Source organism: Fundulus heteroclitus, unplaced genomic scaffold (assembly GCF_011125445.2).
Source record: "Fundulus heteroclitus isolate FHET01 unplaced genomic scaffold, MU-UCD_Fhet_4.1 scaffold_55, whole genome shotgun sequence".
NCBI classification, from domain to species: domain Eukaryota; kingdom Metazoa; phylum Chordata; class Actinopteri; order Cyprinodontiformes; family Fundulidae; genus Fundulus; species Fundulus heteroclitus.
The window spans coordinates 564098-592090 of NW_023396978.1; the positions used below are offsets into that span (position 1 = coordinate 564098).

Below are 27993 nucleotides of genomic sequence, written 5' to 3' on the forward strand. Positions count from 1 at the left end.
GAGAAAGACAGAAACAGATGAAAAGAAATAAAGAGAGACAGAAAGAAGGATAAATAAGAGTAAGAGACAGACAAAAATATGGATAAAGACATTAAGAGAAATATATAAATACATAAAATACAGCACATAAAAGATCGATAAAAAAGTCCCACTACAAAGCTGCAAAGTAGATGACAGCCTTCTTATAAAATGTACAAATTATGGGTATCTTGATTATTACTCTTTCACCGTTCATTTTTTATTTTTTTATTTTTTTTTACCAAGAACTAAAAACAAATGCTGCAATGCATAATACAGAGGTGGTGCTGTGTTGTCAGCCAGCTTAACATACAGTGTCTCTGTTACACAGTAAAGCTCTGTTTGCTGCTTCAGTTTATCACTGTCAGAGTTATGTGTTGACTGCCACACCTGGACGTTCTTAAGGATGCTTCAAAACATGAAAATTTGGTTTCCCCATAATTCCCTGCACCCTCACGAGACCCTTTAAACACATCTGTGAGGGACCAGACAAATTTGGGCCCAATTTAACTGAGGTCAACTGAACTCTAACTTAACACAAACAAAACTGTTACCTGACTCCGCCAGATAGATTTGCTCCGCATATCCATCTGGAAACCTTCCGTTGAAGTAATTTTGGGAAGGGGCGAAAATACTGGTTAGCTGATTGGCCTATGCTGGTGATAGACAGGCCAAATGAACCAATCAGATTCGTCGTCGCTCGTAACAGAGCGACGACAACCACAAGCCAAGCTACTCTTGCTGCTGCAGGTAAAGGCTCGTTAGCTCAGCAAAGAAATACTCTGTAATTCCGATAAAACTTGCTCGATAGCCGCGCTAACGCTAGTTTCATCGGCTGAAGCCGCCATGTTCTTTAGACTGAACTGTCGCGCATCTCGTTGCGTCACACCTCAACCCGCCTCAAAGCCAACGCTGATTGGACGTTCGTTTGGTGAACGGCTCCAAATTTTCTTTAACGGAGAGTAGCCAGACTGATCTGCGAGTGAAACCTTGAAAGCTCGCGAGATCAGGATGGTCTCACGAGGCTAACAAAACTGACATTCAAACAAAGAACAAAAGGCTGCTTAAATAGGGATGGAGTAACCCAAGTCTACCACATGAGGGAGGCACGACATAACAAAAGAACAAATAAATACAAAATTAACTAAAGCATTCTATGAAACAAATAAAGCAAAACTAACTCTTACTTAGCAGAAACAATAATAGGTGAATATTTAAGTGACAAAATTAACTAATTAAAAACAACTTGAAACAAGTCTCCCCCGTCAGTATTTCAAAAAACAAATGGTATGCTCCAGGTTTCCTCCTCCAGCTGGTTTGTATCAGCAGCACCTCAAACAAAAAACAAGTGTAAATAAACCGTTCAGGCAGACATTAACTAAAGTGTGCACCCATTAGAAAATACATGTCTAAATGAAATAACCTAAACAAACTGTAATATAATATAATATAATTAGGGCTGGGCAACGATTAAAATATTTAATCGCGATTAATCGCATAATTTGCCTGATTAATCGCGATTAATCGCATTGTATTTACAAACTCCAAGAATGAATTCAAAAGTAGTGTAAAGAGCACTTTTATTTTAATGTTCTGCTGCCATATGAACAAAAGTGTTGTAACATTTGTAGCACTTATCAGTAACACATAGTGTAAAGCTCAACTTAAACATGTAAAACAAAAAATAGCAATAATAATAAATTAAAGCTTATTGCCACTGACAGGGAATTCTCTTTATGGGGAAAAAATCTACCAAAAACAGGCAATTTCTGAGGTAACAGCAGGGAGCAGCATTACCATTTTGTGTTCAATACCAAAGTTTAACTTGGCAGTGGTTACAACTAACTTGTTTCTGTCATATTCGATGCTGGAAGAACTTTAAACTGAAATGCTTGCTAACTCGATATGCTTGCGTTGCTTGCGTTTATTTGACGTTAACACGCGGTTTTTTGTTGTTGCTTTCTCGCGTGCATATAGTGAATGGCAGGGAAAAACAGGCAAAAACACATGGATACTTTGAAACGAGAAGCGACTTCTCCGCTCCGCACAAAACTTGTTCCGTTCGCCAACTCACCGCCTCGCCTAAGCAAATTCCTGCGGGAAACACCGCCTTCCCCATGTCAGCTTTGTTTTTTTTCCACGTTTTCCTTTAACCAGCCGGCACCTTTCTTCTTCCTGCTTAAATCCGAGGCTGGGCTGACAGCGAGGTTATTGCCGCATTATCGCCACCTACTGTTCTGATTCAAACCCCTACACCGCAGCAACAGACCTTCACAAAATAAAAGCATGTGAGCAACATGCGTTAATGCGCGTTAAAGAAAATATCGTCGTTAATAGTCTAATGAGTTAACGCGAAATTAACGCGTTAACTTGCCCAGCCCTAAATATAATATAAAAAAAGAAAAAAATACTAACACGATGTGGTTGAGGGAGGATCATCCACCACAACATCCAATGACAACATTTGCACAGTTGCTGATATTTGCAAATTAGTGAAGAGATGCGATGGTTTTTAAATCTAATCCAGTAGTTGTTGTAGTTTGGCCAAAAAATTTAATAAAAATAAAAACATAAAAATTTTACCTTTTTCTCCACCAAGGGCTCCCGGCGTCCAGACAATGTCAGAGCTGTGCTGAGGTTACAATTAGGATTCTTTGAGGCTACAGGTAATTAAGTTGGGCTGTAAATACAATGCTGAAACAGTACTGCAAGTAAAAAGCAGTGAGCTCCACTTGGAACCGTTGCACTTCGCTGACCTTGCTTCCACTCAACAGGGCAGTTAATCAAAGTGGTAAAGTCGGAGTTGGGCTATTTGCTGGATTATTGACAATGAACCGATGGGTTTTGTGACGACATCCTTGACAAAAGCAGAAAGATCAAAGCGTAGACTTCAAGGTAAAGAAGTTGTAGTTAAAACATGGTCTTTAAATGCCTCTTGGTTTCTTAAGGATGTAATAACTACCGGGCTCAGATAAAGCTCCCAAGGTTTGTTCACTGATGAAAAAGCAAGAGAAAAAAAAAAGTCGTGACAGATGTTTGGCAGCTCATTAGCACCATGTTATCAAGTTGGCTCTGGATTCTGAGAAATGCTATCTGAAACCAAGATTAGTAGATGGAGTCCTGGGTTCTTCATTTACATCCTTCTCCTAGTTTATTGCCAAAACATTAACACAATGTACATTTTGCATATTTTCCTTCATGTTTTGACGTTTTTTGATTTCCGATCAACAAAATGCAGCTTAAGCATAAATAAATACCTGAACTAATACAAAAGCAAATGGGAGAAAAATAAATGTCCTCGCTTTCTTTCCAACTTTGTGCAGATTGCAGAATGGTATTTTCATCTAACGGGGCTGCAGAGATCACATAAAAACAGATGCTCTGAACAAAGGAGATCTCCTGTTACATGATTAACTGGATTAGCACCTCTCGTAGAAAAATGACTTCTGCAGAAACCTAATTCCTCAGAGGGATTCTGCAGAAATATTTCCCTCTGTGCATGTTCACTCCTTATCCACAAAAGATGGTCTGAAATGTTTTGCAGTTTAGGTCCATTATCCACTTCCAAAACCTTTTAGCTGGAGATGGATCTAGAGGGAATCAAGCTATTTTACTGTCACAAATACCTCTACAGGAACCAAGTAAGTGGTCTAATTATACATTTATCTTAGCTACCTCTTAGATCTCTTGGGGGAGATAAATTGTTAATAGATTCTCCATGGCCTTTCCTCCAGTGGCCTAGAGTTTATATGCATGGTAGTTCAACAACTTTGGCAAATTTAATGCATGACTTACAACCAGATTGCAGCTGTAAGAGAATTGGTTAACCATCCATGGCCAAGCTGCAGACGAGACAAATCCAAGTATAGACCCTTAAATAAAAGTTTTTAGTGGTGTTTGAAGTGATGGTTTGAGGTTAGTTAGGTGTGTGGGATAGCATGAAATATGTAGTGATTTTTTTTTTTAATAAAGACCTAAACATGTCGTATTTTGATCAAAGCATATTGCAGGCTTTTTATTTGTAGCCCATTAAATTGTGTCGGCTTGTGAAAAACATTCATCCTTTACCCAGCCAAATAGAAAAAGTCCAATCTTTCCAAACTGCTAGTCCTTTCTTTTTATGGAAAAGCAAAGTCTTTTTTTCAATAACAATGCTAAAACAAAAGGAGAGAAAAAAAACTCTCTGAATACATCAGACAGAAAGGTAAAATGAGATCCGAGCTGACAACAACAATGCCCGTTAGTGCTGAGGGAATAAAAATGCTGCTTAAAGCAAGAAAATTACTTGATGCATAAACTCAAACATGTAGCAAAGCAATCGCTTCCAGAGCATCCATTCACTGGTTGTATGACTAATGTAACGTAATGCTATGGCAACATTTACTATGAGAGCGTTATACCTTACTTTTCTTCTCAAATCTTGTATGTAATGGGCCTTGCGAACGTAATGGCCCTCCTTGAACTTTATGCATTTGTTCTTTTCACAATGACAAACCTCTGTGTATTTTAATGGTCTTTTTACAAAACAGGGCACGGTTGTGAAATGGAAGAAACACAGCACGTGTTTTTCAAATGGTTTAACAAATAGAATCCTTGGAAGTGTGACTTGCATTTGTATTCAGACCCCCCCAAAGCCTGTATATCACATAAAAATCTGTTTATCTTTGTAATGTTACAAACTACAAAAAAATGTTCAGCCCAAATGTTTTTGCAAGGCTCTGTATGTCTTTACTCGAGCATATTAAGCAGTGAACAAAAAGAAGTGGTGCATGTGTGAACTAAGCAAGCTGTCGCTGCTTGTTATTGCTTAACTGTTTTTATATCCACTGATGTTCCAGGTTTGTTGCCAAGCAGGCAGTATTTTTACACCATGTCCTGGTTCTGCCGTGCATTACAGGCTCCGGCAGCACATGGACGGACCAACCTCAGAGTACGGGCTTGCTTCAAATGCCAGGGTTGTTATAGTTCTGATCCAAAACAGATAAGTACGACAAATTGCCTCTCATCCAAAGTAATGGTTCATAATTGTTTGTTCAGATAGGAGGGGTGCTGGGTGCAGAAAAGGCAACTGGATGGCTTTTCTGTCTGCATGGCAAGTGGACCATTGATCTATCTCGATGTGATCCTGCTGCCCAGAAACGAACAGGTAATAGTTTTCTCCAGGCTCATTTTTTTTAATCAAACTTTCAGAAACTTTATGTGAAACTTATAATCAGCGAGGATCACCAGCAGCAGGTTTCACTGTTTTGGCCCAAAGGACGGCAGAATCAAGGATCATGTTGTCCTTACCAAGAAGGAAAACGGCTTCCTAGAAAATGCACAATACGTTTTTTTTTTGTCAAAATTTCCCTGTGCAATAGAATATGTAAAATATACGGTGAATATATCATCACAACATCAATGAGTGCAATATTCACATCACATAGGACGTTTTGAAGTGCACCATTTGTTGGCTAATATTTTCCAAGCGTTATGAAGTTGCATTTTTCTTGTTAAAGTTTATCTAGCTGGACAGTTTCTCACTGCAACAGATGCTCACGCCAGACACAAAAATGCCAAAGGATGAGAAAGAGAGGAAATATATCACACCTGATATTGTCATCACAACATTTACCAGTATTATTGCCATAGCAAGAGTTTTCTAACATTGTGGACCCCTTCCAAAGATTTATGTTTTTTTTAGTACAGAACGTAGACTAATACAAGCCTTTCCTTTTGATGAAGTGTTTGGGTGGCTATAAACATTGAGATTGGTGTCAGAAGAGGGGAAAGTTCCTTCCAAATTTTAATGCATGTTCTAGTGCATCTAATCTGAAAAACATGTTCTCCATATGTGCCTTATTTTGATCTTTGATCAAAATGGCCCATTCGCTTTGATGAAGGAGTAAAAGGGCAGAAAAAAAGAGTAACTTTTAAGTATTTTTTTTGTCTGGGGTGATCAAACAGCTATAATTGCTAGAAACTTAGCAGGAAGTAAAGCAGAGAGACTGGTGCTGAAACTTCATGTCCACATGTAGACCCAGGACGGATCCATGAACGTTAAAAAAGCAGCTATTCAGACGTCAGGTGTGGCGCTCTTTTCTTTCCACTGTAGATAATTGCTGCTGATCAAGCTGCCGGAAGATTTTATCGCCTACCACTTTTCCCAAAGTAGGGTATTAGAAGTCAGAGTTTGGCCATAAACTCTGTTTTCTTTTTTGGCTTCTCAGAAATCAATAAACTACTGGTAATTCTTCGATTTAAAATAAATCATGTATAAATAGTATAGATTTGAATCGTTCTTTTTATAGCATCTAAAAGGACAAGTAGCAGGTGCTTCAGCAGTTTACAAAAGCAAAGAATTTGGTTCCTATAAACACACAGTAAACATCAAATCCAGGCAACATGAGACTTATTTGCTTCTGTAAGGGAGAGCCAATCTTATTCTGGCCTGCTAAGGAAATCCAGACGACACCGCTGGTTGGCAGATGACAGACAGCCTCGGGGCCACTCTTTATTACAAACAAACAAACTGCTCCAGCAAACAGCATCTTACTTGATATCTTCTGCTGCCAGTCAGCCCCAAGCTTCTCCATTATGTGCAAAAGAACTAGAAATCAATGTTCAATCGTTTTCACACCGTCTTTGGCCACAGACACTCGGATAATTTTTCTGTCTTTGTTTTGACTCCGCAGAGTCTAATTCACAATCTGTTCAGGAGTCGTCAGCGTTGGCTCATTTTCAATCAATTAGCGTCACAGGAGATTTGGTTTACCTCCCTCTGCAGTCGCTGCTGATGCATGCCTTCACCTGTTAGGGACCCAGTTTAGAACATAACTTTGTGACAAAACTATCACTAGTACAGATGTATTTTTTTTTAAATGTTTGATACAGCTGCAAACCTTTTTCCTAAGGGCAGATTGCCACCCTTAGGAAAGTGTTGCAGTCAAATGCCAGTGATGGCCAGAGAAAATTCATGTAATAATAATACATTTTATTTACAAACGCCTTTCGGGTCACTAAAGGGAATTGTACACAAGAAGTAGCATAAAACAGTAAGTCCAAGTTTCAGCAGTGGTCTCATCATATCATGTTGTATACACGGTAAACAGCTTTAATTATTCATTTTCTGTGCCTCTGCATTGAGTTGAACTAAGCTGCTATGTGTGGTTGCAGGGCTTGTACTTGATCCTGCTAACCTTAGTCATTTTCTAGGCTTGCATCTCCACAACATCAACTACCAGCTTCTTTGGTCAAAAAGTATCAGAGCCCATTTACAGGCTTAATGTTGTACACCATTCCAGCACTGGGGAAAACATCTCCAGTAATTTCTGTAGACCACAGCCTTAAAGTATCCACCCTTGTTTCCCAATCCTCACGAAAAGCCTACCTAAAATGTGTGAAGAAGAAGAATCTCCATTATTTAAAAAATACCAACTGAATTGTGTTTTAGCTTGATTATGCAAATGTATTTGCTTTGCATTTCTGCAACGCCTACTTTAATTACAGTTAGCTTTATTTAAATAGTACCCCCCCCCCCCCGCCCCATTTTTAAAATGTATTTGTGAATAATGAAAATTGAACTAGAAGGACCACATCATTAAGGAAAAAGCTGTACCAGGAGACTCATACACACCAAACCTCTCAACTGTGAAACTTGTATGATGTAAAATGTAATCTGGTCCAGGACTCTGCCAGAGTTTCCGGGGTTATTTCAAGCAGTCCAGAATTTTGTGACCGTATTGACAGTGAACACATAACCCCATTCAACAGGGCGCAAAACACAGAATAGACATAGAAGACAGACAAAGAGGAAAGAAATCAAAGACAAAGACTACAGATGGAAATTAGCCAGCGGCTATATCTGGTGCAGTGCATCTCTTCTCCTGTGAGTTAAATATTTCTACACATGGTCTTGAATAAGTAAACGTGATCCAACAGGCAGGCAGGCTTTGAGAAAAATTCTGTCAGATTTGTTCTTGACCACGTTTGTACACATTGTCCCTAAAGGACAAACATCTCAAAAACCTGAATTTTTTTTCTCTTACTGTTGCCAACTCCTGGGCAGGGGAAGTCGCTATTGGCTGTCCTAAAAGTCACTAGATGATGTCATTACGTAATTTGCATATTTGTCCATGTACTTGTGATCCAGGCTGTAGGAAAGAGAAACTTTTGGCAAGAGAAAAATGTGATTCAAAACACCAAATATGTTTGGAACTACAAATGAACTTTTTGAACTAATTCATGAAATTTTCTAAATTACCTGAATCCACTCTACATACATCAAATTTGACCAAAAAGACAGTTATCAGAGGCACACAGTGAAGGAGGTGAATAAGCTATGCAAGAATCAAATTCAAGGAATTATTTTAGTGCATATTTATATCCCGGAATCACCGGCAGCTTTGTTCACACACTTTCCATTTTCTATATGGAAATGGAGCAGAGTGGGTCTCTCCTGTCTTTACTCTGACTGCAAGCACGGGGCTTTCAGGACAAGGCAGTTACAGTGTGTGTGTGTGTGTGTGTGTGTGTGAGTGTGTGTGTGTGTTTGTGTGTGTTTGTGAGTGTATGTGAAACAGACGGTATGTGAAACAGACGGCGCGCTCGTTGCTGCCTCAAGACAGTAAATGCAGATTGATTGGTGCTTTCACATGAAATCTCAAGTTGCCAGCAACAGAAAAAAGTTGCTAGATTTCTTGCTAGCCACTTGTAGTAGATAAAATAGTCGATAGAGGGCTCTGAAAAGTTGCTAAATATCGCAACAAAGTATCTAAGTTGGCAAAACCGTTTTCTCTTACAGATTGTTTGACAGAAGTTGATACAATCCAGAAATATGATAAAGATTTTTTTTACATCTGAACCTAAAACCAACATCTAAAATCTGCTGGCTACACACCAAATGTAAGTGACTTGCTGAGAAAAGATTTTTGGCACATTCATTTGTAATTCGGACTTCTCTATGGGTCCGCGGTCTGCATCAGGCCAAGAGATGCATATTTGTGGCCCCCAAGCTGAGATTCTTACACTATACCTATGTTTACACACTAATACAGCGTGTGTGTTCTGTGTGTCCACAATAATGGGAAGACCACCAGATGCATGTATGTGTAATACAGCATTGTGGACTGTTATTTCCATGGTAACGGTGCACTGAACAGCTGTAACTGTGTCACTCGGAAATCACTGCTGCAGCGCTAGCAGCGCTAGCTTTCACTTTCTGAGCTGTTTGCTAATTTACACTTCCTCAGGAGTAGGAGCCAAGACTGGAATAAAAGGACAGGTTCTAAATTTGCAGCAAAAGGAAAAGAAGACAGTGAAAACTGACAATACAAAGACAAATGGACAGAGCAATTTGCATTCATACTCCCTTCAACCATCACAAGATCGATGCACTTAATTTGCCAGGAGCCCATATGAGAAAAGACCCATGATAAAGGTTTCCAGCTTGAAACGGCATTATTACAGCAAGCATAATCACTTTGCAGAGAGAAATTTCCGCACAACTTTGAGTAAAGAACAATAGGATCATCTTATCAAGTTGCAAACAGGATTCTTGTTACATCTATGACAAAAAAACAAAAAGCAAGAGCACTAAGTCTGAATGCATCTTTCTTCCTTCATCAGTCAGTGCAGAATTTGAGAAACACAATTTTTACTGCTGCTAAATCAAAGACCAATCATTTTCTACTACCGCCATTTCCTTACTTTTGTTTAGCCCAACAGCTCCAGTCTAACGACAGTGAACTGAGTCAACACCTAATTCAAAACCAAAACCAGACATGAAGGACAGCCATCGGTCAAATCTACAGTCCATCTTCCTTCTTTTACTAGTGGTTATATTTCTTTCTTTTTTTTTCTTTTTTCAATTTCATCCAACACACTGCCCGGCTGGTCCCAGGACTCATTATATATAAAGAAAAAAATCATTTAAGGGAAAAATCAGACTCGCCTGTCTCCTATTTCATCATCACCTCAGGGGATGAGATGTAAGTAACTTCTCATTTTTCCAAGATAGTCTGAAATGAAGGTTGCTTGGGATGGAAATGTGAGTAGGCATGTTGCAACTCTGATCAAAAAAATGCTTTATACTTTACATCAGAGAAAAGCAGCAGTTTTTGGCTAGTTACAGTGTTTCAACAGAATCATGGCGGATGGACAATTTTGGTTCAAAATCAGCATTATCAGAAATCTTGACTTTGAAAAGATGCCGAAAAAACAGGATTCCCCTGCAACGGGGGGAAACGTGATACCTTCATTCTTACCTTCCTCCCAACCATGAGGGCTCTCCGTCTTCTTTTCACTTTTCCCATTCCTTCCTTCTCTCTGGTCTCCGGCCGCCACGATGCTCCAGGTGAATTCTGGGGCATCGCCTTGCTGGACGCCGCATGTCCTGCTGCCACCAAGGCAGCGCCGATCTGGAGAAACAAGAAGGATACTTTCAGATGGAGCACAGAAGACTGATTTAACACCAAACAAAACCACTCAGGTAACTGGTTTTCAAAAAAGAAAACTGACTTCCACACTGATCTTACAAAGACAAATAATAACTACAAAGAGAGTAATTACACCGACATAATGCAGGTACAGTGATAAACTATTAGAAAGGTATACTAAAATAAATCTAACGATAAAATAGATTTTGTCACAGTTTTGGTCCAAGAGCAGTCTTTTAAAACCAAGGAACAAAAGAGGAAGTGTTCTTTCAAGGTCTTAAAGCTTTGGCACACAAAACTTCAAACGGCAATAAAATACAAACAGTCAGTGTAAAATTATACGAATCAGTCGGTGCTAAACCATCCGTTAGTCAACATTAACTTCCAATCACGGACTGACATATCACCCAGCCCAAATAGCTTTGCTATGCATACTATTAGTGGGGATTTGAAGCCACAGAAACAAATCCAAAGCGCTAGGCAATTCGTTAAGTATTTCCCAATTATGGCAACCAATTCAAAGTGCTCATCATCAGCTGGAGAAGGACATAAAACAAGTATCCAAAACAGGAGGACTGTATCTGATGGCAGAGATTTTTCTTAAATCGGGGAACTGTGTTGTTTAGCACTTAGCTTAACAAGGTTTCTTGCTCACACAGACACATGTCCGTTCCTTCTGCAGCCCGACTGCTATACCGTCGTGTCAGAGAGGTGCAGAAGGGTTTTTAAATCCACAAAAATATAAAGTATTAGTTGGGCAATTGAAAAGAGCTTGTTAAATTACCTATGCCACACACACAAGGAAAATAATGTCTGTGAAATATGTAAACAAAGACATTTCCCTCACATTTTTACTGTGCTTTTTGTGGAGCTTTGTGAACATTTGTCATCTTTACTAAGCGGCCTCGTTTTATGCAGCAGCCTAACATCAGACTTGTCTATGGCTCATTTTTCCTTTAAGTAATACATTCACCAATACATCTGCGTACGGCTGGAAAACAAGCCCAGATCAACAGCCTTCCAGCACTGTGCTTTACTGTTAGTCTGTATTGTTTGTACAGAAATTTACAAATTCTTTTTTTTTTCCGGCAAACATCTCTGATTTAGTCCCTTCAGTCCACAGGACGTGTTTTCATGGCTCTGGTGGTTTCTGACCAAATAAGCTTTAATTGGCCAGTCTCGGTGGTGAAATGAACCTCAATATTAAACATTTTGAACAAGGCCTGTAGAGTGATAATTTGTTAATTAAAATGTTTGTAAACAAGTCCTTGGACATTTGTCCGTCTAATTTAAATGCTCTCGCTATGACACATAAAAATGGTGTTTAGGGAGAGGAATAAGGCGTTTTGCTTTATCTGCCCTTCATTCACGGCGGGCTAGCCTCATAAATGTTCATCCCTGTGGATTGTTAAATCACTTCTGAGGCAGCTTGGTCACTTTTGAATCGCTTTTCACAGTAATGCTCCAAACGAGATGGACTGAGTGTTGTATTATCTCTCCACGTCCGTTTTTCCAGTTCGCTCAGAGTAATAGCCTGAACGGGGCAGTTATAATTTCACTTTGTACCAACAAACAGCATAAAATGCTGAAAAAAGGAATAATTCTCTGATGCTAATAATAAAAAGCTCAGCGTGATCAGCATAAAACCTTCCATAGAAGCTAATTTCTTTTCTGCCTGAAAGGATCCTATACTGAGGAAAATGTAATGCTTGTAAATGTTATACGTACAATAGACATTTCTACTCCTAAAATGAGGAACACTCATTTCAATTATAAACCACAACAGGCAACTATTTAACTGATCAAGTCCCATTATCATGTAAATTATAACTGCAAAATTACCATTCTCACATAAAAATGGCGGAATGGAAATCTATTTGAAGATGACCGATGATGTGAATCAGCACAGAGATATAGGCATAGCGAGTTTTTCAGTCAACATAACAGTTTGTAAACATGTTGCAGTAAAATGCAATCTGTGTGATGACAAGCAGGTTTTTAAACACTGCAACGTTAAGTAAGGTTTCTTATGACGCCTACAGCAAGAAAATCAATAACAGCCTCGTAAATACATTCACTTATTAAATCTAACATCTAACCCCTACCCTAACTAGTTAGAATTTGTACATGCATATTTCTTGCTGTGATTTTTCCACTCTAAAAAGGTCAAATGTCATATATTAATGTCATAAAAGTGTGGCTTTCAAGAGGGTGAGTTCTCTCGAAGTAAAAACGAGCCTTTCTCCTCACCTACCAGAATCTGCCTAACTGTTGGAAACACTTTCTGCCGGACGAATGAAACGTTGGAGTCTCTGCTTTAATGTAAGCAACGACACAAAGCCATGCATCCCAACAACACAGTTTATAACAACACAGGGCTTGAGCGCTTTAATCCGTCATTGTGACCGTTTGCTGTATAAATAAATAAGTGCCTATATCATCCTGTTAATTCTGTTGCTGTTCTGAGGGCTGTTTCCCAAAAGCAGCTTTGTGAAATCCAGGAGAAGAGATAAAGCTAGGCTTGAACAGTGAATCCTGGCTTTATCCATGTTCACGAAGGGCAAACCAGGCTCAGGAGGTGCGAATATGTCAAACCAGGTTTAAGTAATTCAGGTAAATGTTCTTCAACAGACAATGAGGTCAATCACAGAGTCACTGATGCTACAATGGATAAGTTGTGTGCGTTTGGAGTTACTTATTTGGCAAACAGTTGTCACATCATTTTCCATGACCTATCAGAATCTATGGCTCTAGGACGCTGTTTTGCTGACCCCTCCTGAAAAAAATGTCTGGTCAGGACGGGAAAAAAGCAGTAGAGGGATGTAACTTTTCAGAAGACAGCCTTTGCAAAAACAATGTTAACCTCATATCAGATTTCAGCTGTGGGATTAATGATCAATACAAACATTGTTTGTGTTTAAAAAGAATAAGCATAAATCTAAAACAAATGGAACAAAGTTAATGTAGGTTAGGTCGACCTGATATGACACAAAATTCATGATAGAAGATACCAAATAACATAACAAGATTCTTTCCCTTAATAATTGTGTGTCACCGGACCTTATGCAAGCGCACACCCCCAAAAGGAAAAACTATACAAACCATATCAAGTCTGTGCACTAGAGGAACACTATATTTATTCTGGAGGAGTCAGCAAAACACCTCTCTATAGAGTCACAGAATCTGATAGGTGTACACCATTTTCCACGGCCCGACTACTACTTTGCTTCTTTATCAGCCATTTCTCTGATCCCCTCAACACATTAAAGGCCTTTCTGTCAAAAACACAATTAAAACATGACAATGCTCGCATGGATATTTCTAAATTTCATAACGGTATAGGCTACCATCATAATGTTAAAATAATAATAGTACTTGACTGAATGCCAAAATGTGTGAGTGATATTTTAATTCAGGCTGATAAAAAAAATAAAAATACCAAAACACACAATTAAGAAAACTAAATCACTGACAAAACACATTGGTTTCTGATCGCCGTGAGCCCTGACTGAACCAAGTCAGGATGTTGGCCTGGACTGAAGCAGGCTAGCTGCACAAAATAAATTGCTACTATAACTTATGGGTAATTTCTTTTGTGAAAACGAGCTGAGGTTTAATTCAGCCAGGATAACTGGAAAATCACAGCTTAATCTGCTGTCTTGGTTTTGTGAAACAGCTCTCTGATGACTGTAATCAACTCTCACAACGTTAGTAGTGACATAAATATCACAATCTGTTACGCAGTTAAACAGACAGACCACCTTAGGGCTGAAACAATCAATTGGATTAATCGTGATTAATCTATTATTGTAAATAATTGTCAACAAATTTAGCAATCAAAACAGGAGAATACAGACTGTGAAATATGACAATTTCTGAAAAAACAAACAAACAACCGACATAAAAACAGTAATTAAGCCAATTCTGTCCAACAAAATTTTCACATTTGGTATTTCATTTAAAAAAAACAATATCCTGCAACAACAACAGAGCGTTGTAGACTGGTGCCAGCAGAACCATCTCTTATTAAATGCAGGGGAAACAAAAGAGCTGGTGGTGGACGTTTGCAGACATAGACCCACCTCTATGAAACCAATTAACATCCAGGGAACTGATGTTGACATAGTGGACTCTTATAAGTACCTGACTGTTCACCTTAACCATAAACTGTATTGGAGTCAAAACATGGATACTGTGGGTCAGATCAGATTCTACCTGCTGAGGAAACTGAGGTTTTTTTTGGAGTGCAAGAGGCGCTCCTGAAGACCTTCTTTGACTCTGTGGTGGGATCAACCATCTTCTATGGTGTGGTCTGTTGGAGCAGCAGCTTATCTGTAGCTGAAAGGAAGCAGCTGGATACACTCATGAGGAAGGCCAGCTCTCTCCTGGGATTCCCCCTGGACCCAGTGCAGGCAGTGGAAGAGAGAAGGACCGTTAAAAAAAAAATATCACTAATGGACAATGTCTCCCATGGAGCTGTTGCAGAGCTGGAGAGCTCTTTCAGTGACAGCAACAGATTGTAACTGGCAATGAAACCTAAATGATCCTCTGCTTCTACTATTTTTCCAAGCAGAACAGTAGAATTAAGAATCTTTATATTTTTGACACCAGACATTACTCGGGCTACAGTTATATATTAAATCAGTTAATCTTTACAATACAGGTACATTACAACATTAACTAACAGACTATTGATTTGGATGATTTTAGGAAAATCAAGTGGTTTTGTTGGAATAAAAGCTTGATGCTGCATACTATTATATGTGGTTAACGTCTCTTTTGTGCAACCAGCGCTGTTTTCTCAAAACAACTGCAATTGTATGCTAATAACAAATATAAAAATATATAAATATAAAAATAGATATTTTTCTGTATCTTAGAAACACATCAGATGACACTGAATTAAGACACGGTGCCTATTTAAAGGACAAAATAAATACAATTTTTTTTTTACCCTTTTTTAAACAGCATATTTAAATCTGATTCTAGCTTGCATCTTTTTAAAAAACTTACATTTTCGAATTTAGAAAGAAAGAGATAGAAAAAAATCTTCCTAATCAACTTCTTTCTCAGAAACGATGGCAGATAAAAATCCAAACTCAGGCAGAGAGAGCCAAATTTATGACATTTATGACAAGATGGCAAGATTTGATTTTCAGTGGAAAGTTTGTTCAAAAGAGTTGGGACTACATCTGACAGAGTAAGACAAACTTTCATGTCTTAGTGAAAGGCAACAGCTACGGCGCAATCATTTTCTCAAGCCTATATTTTTAAAAATAAGCTTCAGTTTGTTCAATTACTGGTGCCCACTACACTCCCTCCTCTGAATGTGAACATTTCCAATCTTAAAAAAAAAGATGCAGAGCTTTTTTTTATTATTATTATTATATAAGTATCTAACTCAGGGCAGGACAATTCAAATCCTCCGGGGTCCTGAATTTCATGTTTTAGATGTTTTCCTGCTTGAACAGAAACACTTAAGGTAATCACATTGTTCATGATAAATGCGAGGAGACATTTCTCTCACAGCTGCCTTTTTCATACAGTGCCTCTACAAGCAAAAGTACAAGCAAACAACCGTATCAGGGTATTAATACAAGATCTAAATGATATATCTGTATGCCGATTTGAGTGCTTCCCAATCAGTTTAGTTCAGCTAAATGTATCGAGAAAATTCAAGAACTAAATTGTTCTGTAGTTGCAAGTATTAGGAGGAGCTATTTAAAGTCAGTTAAATTAGTAAATGAGTGGTTGTCTTTTTTTCAACAGGGTTGCAAGACTAAAGCAAGATATACAATAAAAACACCTGCTGAATTCAGTAAAGGTTTTAAGGTTAAAATGGTTATTGTGTGGATTATTATCACATACTGCTATTTAGTTTTTTTCTTATAGAGGAAAAAATTAGCAAGCTCACAGTTTAATTAGCAAGTCAACCACCTCTCCAGTATAATGAAACGTTGAAACAAGTGGCTTTACAATGCAAGCTTTTTCATGCTTTATTCTCCCATGAAAAAAAACCAACAACACACAACTATTCTCCCATGATTGTTCGAACATACCAAGACTTCCTAATATGAGGAGAATTACGTCTGTTTAATCTCCATTCACAGCATTTACGTTCACTATTGCACCTTCTAAACAAGTATACAGCTCTGTGGTCGTTTCCAGATTCCTGCCAAAATGCACAGTTAAAATCTGAGGTCAAGTCCAGCTTTTTCAAACTGAGGCAGCTGACTAAAGATTTTTATCTATGCTTTAATTACAGCTTGCTTATATTACTGCACTACATTTTACTCTGTAGCTTGACTGTAGCTGGTCCAAAATGCTGCTGCTCGTACCAGAAAATGAAAGCACATTTTTCCAGTTTTAGCATCAATTCATTGGCTACTGGTTCAAATTCGGAATGATATTAAAACTATTTTATTTGTTTTTAAATATCTTCATGGCCTTGCTTCTCAGTATGTGTCTGACCTGCTCCCTCTCATTTGCTCAGGTCTGCAGATAAGCTTTTATTAGTCATCTGAAAAAATAGTGCAAAGAGGTAACCACACTTTCTCTGTCGTTACACAAAACTCTGGATTCAAGTAGCTTTGCATATCTGGCAGGCCAACTCACTTTCTGTGTTTAATGTTCTCTTAAAACACTTTTTTGGCCATTAACCCAATTTGAGATGTTAGCTTTTACTGTTTGTTTTTGTGGATCTGCATTTTATTGTAAATTTTGCTGCCTTGAAATTTTTATTCTATTTTGAATTACTAGTTTTTAGGTTATATAAATAATGTTGAGCTGGGAATATTGGGAGTTTTTAAAATGGGGTAAATATTATTTAATAAGAAAATATTGTAGTTGATTATAAAAGGCACATTCTGAAGTATCAGATTCCAGCCTCTTCTGGAAGAAAGTATCCACTACAGCCATTTCATCCACTTTGCAAAGTCTAACACCATCTGTCCTTCCACTTTCCTACTATGGATACCAAACCTTACTTCCTCATTACCTCTGTTCCCAGCTCCAACATTGAAATCTGTATTGAAATCTGCACCAATCATCACTCTCTCGCCTCTGGGGATATTTTTCATCACTTCATCTAACTCATTCCAGAATTCAGCCTTCTCCTCTAACTCGCACCCCACCTGTGAAGCATAACCACTATAACTAAACATCACACCTTTAATTTCTAGTTTCAGACTCATCTCCCAGATGGACACTCTTTTTACCTCAAGAACATTTTTGAAAAACTCCTAGTTAAAGATAACTCCTACACCATTTCTCTCCCCATCCGCACCATGGTAGAACAGCTTGAACCCTGCTCCTAAGCGTCTAGCTTTGCTACTTTTACACCTGGTCTCCTGAACCCACAGTATGCGCAGCCTTCCGCCTCTCCCTCATATCAGCCAACTCTTTAGCGTTTGGTGTCATGATTCCAACATTCAATGTCCCAACTCTCAGTCCTAGACTCTTATTGCCTTTTCTCTTCTCTCTCTGCCTCTGGACACATCTTCCTCCTCTCCTTTTGGGTTTCATTACCAACAGTAACCCAGTTTCCACTGGTACTCTGTCAGTCATCAGCAACAATGGCAGTGGATGTTGATCCAAGCATCAATCGATCTGGTATGGACACCTTGCTCTTGGATCGGATAGATGCGGCAAAGGTTTTACGCCAGATGGCCTTCCTGACACAACCCTCTGCATTTATCCAGGCTTTAGACCAGCACAAAATAGGACACAATACTCTGTGCCTCCTTTGTATTCATGAAAGAAAATGATTCCTGCTTAGCATGATTTTTTTATTTCCAACCAGAACTACCACATTTTCATGTTGAGTTGACATACAGAGACTATAAATCTCTGACTGGCCAATAATGCTTATGCATTGATGAGTCTAGTTAATGTCTAAAAACATTAAATACTAAATGATATAACAATTTTTATTTTATGAAAACCAATTAAGGGCAATGTATTTCTAAAAAGTACATTTGGCATGCTTACCGGCTTAGAGTGACAGCTAGCAGCAGAGGGCACACTTGCTAACAGCCAGGCTAATTAGATAGCTAATATTAGCTCGTTAGAGTCCCAGTGTTACACATAAACAAAATTATGAGAAATGACAATAAACATGTTTAATGAGTAATTGTGACTTAACTCAGAGGGTGTCTGTGCCCTATTTTGTTTTGGTCTCACACCCAACTGTGTCCAAACATTTTACAATAATTCTAGTTTTTCAGCTGATGCCAACTTTAAATTATCTAAATACTTGTGACTGCAGAGGAATTTTATTGATTTTTCAAATATCTTTAGCTGAAAGAAACTGATATCACTGTCATAAAACAAGTGAAAATATAAACTAAGCATTAGACAACATTATAAAAAAAAAATACTAACCTAATAATTTTATGTGTAATAAAATTTCAAGTTTTGTTTTTTACTCAAGGTTAACATGCGGTGAGAATCTCCCCCTCAAGGCTTGCAGCATTAAATAGGATTAATATTAGGGATTAACAAATGAGAAATATCAGTTAACAAGGCAAATTCCACTTAAATTCCTAGACTCCAGTTTTGACATATTCTGTAATTCACAAAAAAAAAAAAAACTTTTCTTTTACCTTTTTACTTGTTTCATTAAAGACTGAGACATTTTTTTAATTGCTTTTACAACAAACCCATTTCTTTGTCACTGACGTTTAGCAATCCTCCATAAATAACTGAATAAACATTTTCCTGACACATTTCCTATTTGCTCAGCAGATCTATCTCAGGAAGATCTTTTGGTTCGAAGTGTCCATACACCCGTAATTCCTAAAAGTATTCCGACTCATGGAGCTTTCCAACACAGCCAGCTAGCATGCATGTAAATTCAAGATTAACAGTGCGTTGTTGGTCTTTACATTTTTATCCCCAAATAATCCAACGCACAGAGCTATGCATGTTTATATGAACTTTGACATGAATGTAGGTTCAGACTCAAAATACAAACTCTTGCACGCTTTCTGCATTTATGAAAACTAATGCAGATAAATAAGTTGCACAGCTGTCTTCTTATGTTTTCCACCAGCGGGTATCAGACCACTACTCATGTGTGCACAGACACACTTGGCATGCTGACAGGCCAAACGCTGCTGCATACTGCCAAATGGGGACGAGAGATATGATTCAACTGTCGTGAGCATGATCCAGAGCTGTCATCCAATTTCACCCACCTTCTGCTGCTGCAAAGCGACTCAGAACTGATGAATTGCCAAATGACCAGAGACACGGCTTTTAATGGTTTATTCATTCTTTTTGACATCTGTGACTTTTATTCCCCTGAATTTACTAGAACCATATCTTACTTGGCTTTGATTCATTTACAATTTTAATATACCGGTGCAATCATTATGAGTGGTTATTTAGAGAAACCGCGGATACCATAACGACATGGCTCCAGGATAATTCCCCCTTGGTCGAGTCTGCCAAAAGGTGTCCTTGGTCGGCTTCTAAAGCGCTTGATAAGCAATGTTAATTATGAGCGGGTCATGACAAACAGAATTCCTGTAAAAAAAAACTTTATTTTAATATTTGATTTGTCCCTAAGCACAGAATAAGCGTTGGAAGCACTGTCTGAATTTAAATCGGCTCCTTGCCGACAAACTGTAATATCTCTGAGAGAAAAATTTATGGACTTTATCTTTGCGGCAGTAAAAGAATAACAATTGTCGCCGCCTGAAGAAAACAACAATTCCTCAGCACTGATGGACTTCAGCAACTGTTTGTAAGACAGAGCTATAACTGCAAATTATGTACAGCAGGGTGAGGGTAAATGAATTATAAGACAACTTCCACTCTTACTAGCATCCAAAAGTAAACATGTGTATAAAGTTTTGAAATAAATTCATCTGTTACAGCAGAAGCAAAACATCACAGAAAAAAAAGCATTTAACTGGTGGCGAAAACATCACCTTTAAAGATTATTTCTTTTCTACAAATTAACTGAGCGACATTTTTGACACCTATAAAGTAAATGTACCAGAAGCATTCTTTTATGAATACTTTTAATTACTTGATCAGAGAGTCCAGAAGCTTTTAATGGATAATCAAGGACATTTTAGTTACTCCAGGATAGATGTATAATGTGACCTGGGGGGCCCTTTTCTCTTAGTCACTTTAAAAAAAATGGGAAAGACATGAGAGCTGTTTTGACCTTGATAAATAAGGAGATGGCTACTCTTCAAACTATATTGGAAGCTTTGGGAGCCAGCAAAGCTAGGTGAGGTCTCAGTTTTATCTTGCCGCTACACTCAGCAATATGGTAAGGCAGGTTACAAAAGCCCCATAAAAGCTCACTGTTGGAGAAACGCAAGATTTTCAGTAGGAATACATGTAATATAAATGAAAAATACTTTTAAGGACTTGCTAAATGTGAACATATCTGCAGAAGGATTGTGTACTCCACTTTTTTATTTATCATCGTTTCCTTATCTACACAACGTGTTTCTGTAAAAAGCAGTATAATCTGCAAAGGAATAAAACTGTGGTTACAGTGGACATCAAGGATCTTGCCACATCGATAAATAACTAAATAATGAGGATTTAAGTGGCAAATCTAAGTCCTTTAGCTAAGTCACTGCTTTTACTGAGATTTTAACTGAATGAATGAGGACATGATAGATTGTGATTCAGTTTTTTAGGTCACTGGTGCAATTCAGATTTAAGTATCTAAATGTCTGCCAATGCCAGAATCATTTCCGGTCCAGAACTAGATGTTTTTTGGTTCTGGTGTATAGACTTCCTTACATTTCAGAAGTTAGGGCAGTGTAAAGTAAATGCATCTTTTCTCGTGCTTTTCTTTTCACTTCCCCTCTTTTGTCATTCCACTGTTTAGGTCTTTTCATACTTTTCTGTCTGGTCTGGCCACACTGAAATATAAAGACATAACTGTTAAATGACGCTGCATTTATACTGATTATGTTAAATTGATTAAAACAATTAACTATTATATTGAGATGTGAAATAACTAAAAAGGGTATCCTTTAAGCGTTTGTGTCGGTTTTCTACAATTGTTTTTATTCCAAAACTGGTAATAAAGTTGTGCATATCTGCAGTTGTGAAAACAGTACAGATTGAAATATAAAGTCAGCACAACTTAGTCACTCCATATGTTAATTAGCACTACTTTAACGTTAGAGCGCATTCTTGAAGGATATTAGATAACACACGTAGCATTCAACATGCATTAACAGATGCTTTAACACCTTAAAATAAGTAAGTTTCATCAGCTGTAAACAATTGTCTTGACAGGGAAGAGATGTGCGCTTACTTGTTTAAAAAAGCTAGCGCCACTGTCTGTCACCATTATTTATTTAATATCCTTGTGAAATGAAATCTAACCTCGACCAAAAGAATCTGCCGTGTGCAGTGGCAGAAATTTAATTTCAAAAGGTTTATTGTCTGCTGTCACTGATCTCCGCTCATCTGCACGTAATTCCATCAGACCTGTAAACGCTTGTGTAAAACAATGGAGACTTTAATCCCATTACTGTTATTTGTGGATCTGTCTATTGAAGCCGGGTTTTATAGGCCATTCGATGAGCTCTTAGAAGAACAGGTATTGATGACGATTAATGCCAACATGAGAGCTCCCGGCCTCCAGTACCGGTGTTTACTGGTTGCTCAGGACATGATAGCATGTGAACATAAAGCTTTATGGGGTTTAGGATGGCTAAATCTAGAGAAAACATTTAAAGACTGTCAATCTGTCAGATATAAATGGCCATTTAGAACTTACTGCGTGACATTTCTTGATAAAAACCAACTATTGGATTTAATTAAATGTAGAGCCAACCTACGGTAATACTTAGCAAATCTGAAAAATGAAAAAGGGAGAATAAAAACGCATTTGCTTGTGCGTCTTAGTAAATATAAATGACAAAGATCAATAAAGCTGAGGAAGTCTTTTATGGTAAGCTCTTTGTAGGGTGTAATTGTATGACAACTGTCTAAAATGATGTTCCAGAAGAGTTTTTGGATTGTTGCAAGCAAAGTATCCAAATGATCTTGCTTAATGATTGTACATGATTTATAGCCTCTCAATTTTATTGGAAAAAGGAACTAGAGAATGCCAAGATAGAAAGACATTAGCAACGATTTCAGAAAAGTATCCATTGTTCCTCATCAGCAATATTCAGTCCATCATTTTACAGAAAATTATTCAGATGTAGAAAACATTTAAGACAGCTATAAAACTTCCCAGTAGCGGGTCTTGACCCCAAGGTCAGACCATGAAATGCAAATAGAAACAACAACAACAAAAAACAAGATTCCCATCTCAGGATTTACAGGCCTTATTTACTATTTTAAATGTTAAAAGTTCATAATTGAACAAGGAAAAACACTGAATGAATGTGACTTGGTTTGAGGAGTTGAAGGAGAAATAATATTCTCTCTAAAAAGGAATAAGGTCCCATAAGGACATAGGTGTCAAAGATTGCATTTAGATTACCAATAAAACTTCGGGAATAATGTCACTTGGACCAAAAGAGAGACCAAACACAGCACATTCACACAAACAGCTCATACTAACTGTCAAGCACAACGGGAGGCAGTAGCGGTTATAGAACAAATTTACCAGGGGGCCAGGATGGGCCAGTGTCTTTTCATGGGGGCAAAAAAGAAAAGAATGAAAAAAAACATGCCTATATTTTATCACTTAATATATTAAGTGAGCCAGAGCCAGGTGTGGCTCTGGAACTGCAGGTTGATCTAGCAGATGAAAAACTGTTGTCATATCTCAATACGGCTGAAGCTAAAAGTCCAGTACCATAATTTTTAAATCATTGTTAAAGTAAAAGTATAAAGGTAAATAATACAATTGGTTCAAGAGAGCCATTGGTTATGCTTTCTGTGCCAACTAATGTCATCATACAAAATTAATTTTGAATCCTGTCTTCTGTACAGGGGGCATAACAGGGGCCAGGACCAGTTCGACAGGGGCACTGGCCCCCGTTGCCCCCTGTCTAGAACAGCCCATGAGTGGAGGGATGGTGGTTATGGTTTGCTTTGTAGGCTCAGTGCCATGCCACCTTAGTGCTTGGGTAGTCATTCATGAACTTGTCTGTATCCCATACTATTCAGCCAAATATTCAACTTTCTGACCTCAGCTCAGGTTAGGTCATCAACAGAATAGTGAATTCAAGCATACAAGTGTGGAGATCCCTGTGAGGTGTTAAAATCCAACTTTTTCCGGTCGAGACTTAGAGAAGCTGACTCTCATCCTGACCTCTTCAAACTTTGCAGTGAACCGCTTCAGTGGGTCACTGCTGAACCACTGGAACCACTGACCACTCCAGAGGTCATGACCGAAGAAGCCAACAGAGGCACATCATCTGTAAAAAGCAAAGATCCCTAACCTCTCAGCAGTTCCACGCAAGGGTAACGAGTCATTACTAAACCATTTTGGGTAAGTTTTGGCCTAAATTAAGACATTTCTAGTAATAAATACAAAGATAATTTTAGGTGGACAAAGCATACAAACCCTGTAGTTGGGTTAAAAATTGTGTGGGTAGGACAGAATCTGGATGGTCTTAAATCTGGCCCTGCATATACTCGTTTTTTCCCATGATTTTAAACTTTTGTTGTTGTTTTTTTTTTACTTCATAATTGCAAACAGGTGGACTGTGATGTTGGAATGACACATCCAAACAGCATCTAACAATGTGTATCTAAAGGGATGAAAAAACGGGCTGAAATATCTACCTATTAACCTCCTAAACTGAGATGACGAATACATTCATTTTCTGATGACGTGGGTATTTCATTCAACTGTGCTTATTTGTGTGTCTGCTCCAATGTATCTTCCCTCATGGTGGCTCCAGTCTTCAAACACAAACATGAATAGCGTGGTGGGGAGTGATTTTAACAGACAGCAGGTATGAAAAGTGCTGATGAGAATACCTAAAATGTATAAAACAGTAGTTTTTTGCACTGTTAGAGTTCCAAATCAATGAATTGTTTAATGAAATATTTTTGCCTAACTCTTCCCAAACGTATTCAGTATTGATCAGCTGTGCTCCTACAGCAAGTTGTTTTCTATCCAGATTTTAAGAAAGAAGGATGAATTTTAAAATGTGATGTTTGTTAAAATATCTTTTTTCCCTTTATTTTTAATAGGTCAGCAGATAAAACCATCTTATAATTTTATGTTTCATTGCAAATTAAATTCCTAGAGATGCTAATCAAACAGTCCTGGGCATGGAGGAAGAGGAGAGAGGGATTATCAAGATGTTTTGAAATAACTGGATGTGACAGTTTGTGATGCCAGATCAGAGACGATCAAAGTTCGGTGTCAGGTTTCACATTCCCTAAGAACTCCTCTGACCTTATCCCTTTCATCCCCTCTTCAGTATCACAAAGATGGCATGCCTGCAGGGGGTCCACTGAAGTCCTTCACAACAGACTCTTAGAGGCTTTGAAGATTTTTAAGGGAGTCCTAACAAAATCAGAACCACCGAAAAACCCATTTGCCTTGCAGTGTGTTTCAGATCATTAAATCATTCTGAGCTTCCCATTGTTTTAGTCAATAACAATCCGCTGGCACCGTGGGCTGCAGCAATAACTTTGTCAGCAAATACTCCTAATGCAGCCATTGAATTTCATTGAAACAGTTCATTTCCATTGATTTAGTTAATTTTATCATCCAAAACTGGTGTAATTAATAAAAAAATATCTGAACTAACAACTTCTGCAGCCTAAACATTATCTACAGCTGAGTTCTGACAGAGAAAACCATCCCGTTTGTTGGCTGGTTGTCTTCAACACAGTAATATCTGCGCATTCACACTGTTGATTAATAGATACACTAAAAGTGGCGTCTGGCATCTCTTGGCTGTCAGGAACCTCTTGAGATGTAAAGTGGTGCTTGAAGTATTTTCAAATCTGAAACTAGATAAGGATCCTTGAGGAATCTTCAAATTCGACTTGGGTACCTTGTCGGAGAGGGAAATCTAGAGTCAGTGGGTCTCTTATTTCATTTAGAGAGGATCAACATACCCGAGTCAGGTACTGTATTTACAACTAATAGGTGTTGCTATGGAAATCCTTTTCTGCCATTTGACAGCCTTGGTAGCGTAAGGAGGGAAAGATCAGCAGAGAAAAATAATCAGGAGGAGGGTTTGTCATATTCTGCTGTATCACAAGCAACTGAATTTCATCGACAGAAAAAGCCATCCTGCTCTCTAATCAGATTTCAGGTCACAGAGATTTTCCCTTCGATACATTTCAAGTTGAATGATCTACGCTGACGGACACTGCACCGTTTACGGAGATCTTCTCAGAACAAAGCGATCAGTCTGGTATTCAACTCCACATAGGTTATTATAATTTCATCTGTCTTTTTAAAAACTTTCTTCTTACTTTGCAAATCTAGACACTGAAATATGCTTTGTGTTATAGCTCTGAGTTTATATCTGCCTTCATATTTAGGATCACCATTCTGCTATTAATCTGAACCTCTACCCCATTTTCAGTTTGTATTTGGCCTCCAACAGGTTTTCTTGCACTGCATTTTGCTCTATCCATTTCCCCCCCATCAACACTGATCAGTTTTGCTGTTCTTGCTGAGAAAATTGCATCCCTGCATCATGCCACTGACATCACAATGTCTCATTGTGAAGATGGTGTGCTCAGAAAAGATATGCAGTGCTAGATTTCTGTCACAGCTGACAATTTACATACAAGCCCAATAGTTCCATACTGGTCTCATCTGACAAGAGCTCCTCCTTCACCATTATTGCTCTCATCTCTCTGCAACTTCCGATAAACTGCAAGACACTCATTCGAATGATGGCTTCCTTATTTTCAATCTTACATTAAAAGGCATATTTGTGGAGAGATAAACAGAGAGGTTGTTCACACTCTACCACCAGAACTGTAGATCTCTGCAGCTCCACCAGAGTCTCCATGGGCTCTTGGTTGCAAGATGATTAATGCTCTCCTTGCTCGTCTAGTTTGTTTATGATGTTGTCTCTTTACTTCTAATTAGGGATGCAAATAATCGATTAATGAGTTAATCTAAAGTTGATTGATCTTATCGATTAATTCATTAGCGGCTATTTTCTTAAAAACCTGAGTTTTCTTTTGTATCAAGAGGGTCTTTCCATAACATGAAGGGTTATTTTTTTTTCCCTTTACAATATGGCGAATTTTAGAAGTGGTGTATCATTATATTTTAACAGTTTACTGTGCCACCTGTATGAAATATTGACTGAATAAGCAACAAACGGTGTGTTTTTCCACACGATTAAACTTTTTTTTTTTCTTTTATTAAACATATTTATAAAATAGTACAAAACAAGAACCTATTAGGTTACTGACTGGAAACAAATAAGATTAATAGAATAAAATATGTGAAACACCATGTTGCAATTGCGTAACACACGAAGCACGCATCTTGCCATGAAGCACGGCTGGATGCGGAGGATGTTTAGGTGGTATATATGTATATATATATATATATGTATATATATATATATATATATATATATATATATATATGCCTATATTTAAAAACAGAACCGCATAAAGAGCATCTTACATCATTGTCGTCATTAAACAGAGGAAAATAATCCCACACCAAACTGTGGACCGCTTCCGCCATTATTGTTTCTTCTCTTACAATTACTGTGTCTGGCTCCACTTTAGGATTAGCAGCAACGCCCTCTTCTGGGTGGCGGCCATACTACACCATCAGTTAATCGGACGGAACAAATTTTAGGATTATAAACAATTAATCGACAATTAACCGTAAGTCGATTATTTGTTTGCATCACTACTTCTAATATGGGATAACAGATTAAAAAGTGCTCCATGAGCTGTTCAGAGTTTGGGATATTGCTTTAGAATATACAATTAGAGTACTGTTATATATAAATGAGCAAATGTGAAAATAATAAAGATCTACTGATATTTTGACCCAAACTCTTAAAAGATCAAAATAATGTCTGATTTTTTGAAAGTAGAACAAGACAAAAGAAGCCATGACAGAAGAGCCCCGAGACAGCACACGTAAACGTTTAGCAGTTTTTGTGCAGTTTTGCAACAGGACCGATGCTTCCACTTACAGAAACAGGATGGATTTAATACATCTCCACGTGACTGCCATAAGCACCTGCCATTTGCCTTTCCACCTCTGAAAAGCCATTTTATTCTACCACTGAGTCTCATTACACACGAACAGCACTACCAGCTGAGCGAGGCAGATGTTCTATTGTGGAGCACGGCAGCTCCTCAAGTGGCCAACATCCATCTGAACGTGCGAGTGTGCTGCAGCTGGCAGCCGCAGATGAGCGGGGACAATCCATCAGGACCAGGAAAATCGGAGTGATGAAGACGTCGCATGGGAAGCGTTTTGCTAAACAGAAAACAGCAATGATCTGCCCTGCTGCTGTTCTCCACAGGGAAAAGACAACATTGTGGGGATAAAAGGAAAAATAAAATAATCTGATGGCGCTGATGGCACATATATTATTACTGACACAGAAAGGCACAGGAGTTTGCCAGAAATTTCAATAACGAACCGGGCTTACCCTGT

At 38.2% G+C, this 27993-nt stretch overlaps 1 protein-coding gene across 1 annotated transcript in view; it reads right to left on the reverse strand.

The window, feature by feature from the left end:
• Positions 1-27993, reverse strand: part of LOC105925584 (ALK tyrosine kinase receptor) — a gene marked incomplete at its 3' end in the record, with an annotated part of 482037 nt that overhangs the window by 241231 nt on the left and 212813 nt on the right. Inside the window, 1 exon segment of the mRNA XM_036132827.1 lies at positions 10263-10415. Within this exon segment, the coding sequence (XP_035988720.1) occupies positions 10263-10415 (153 nt within the window).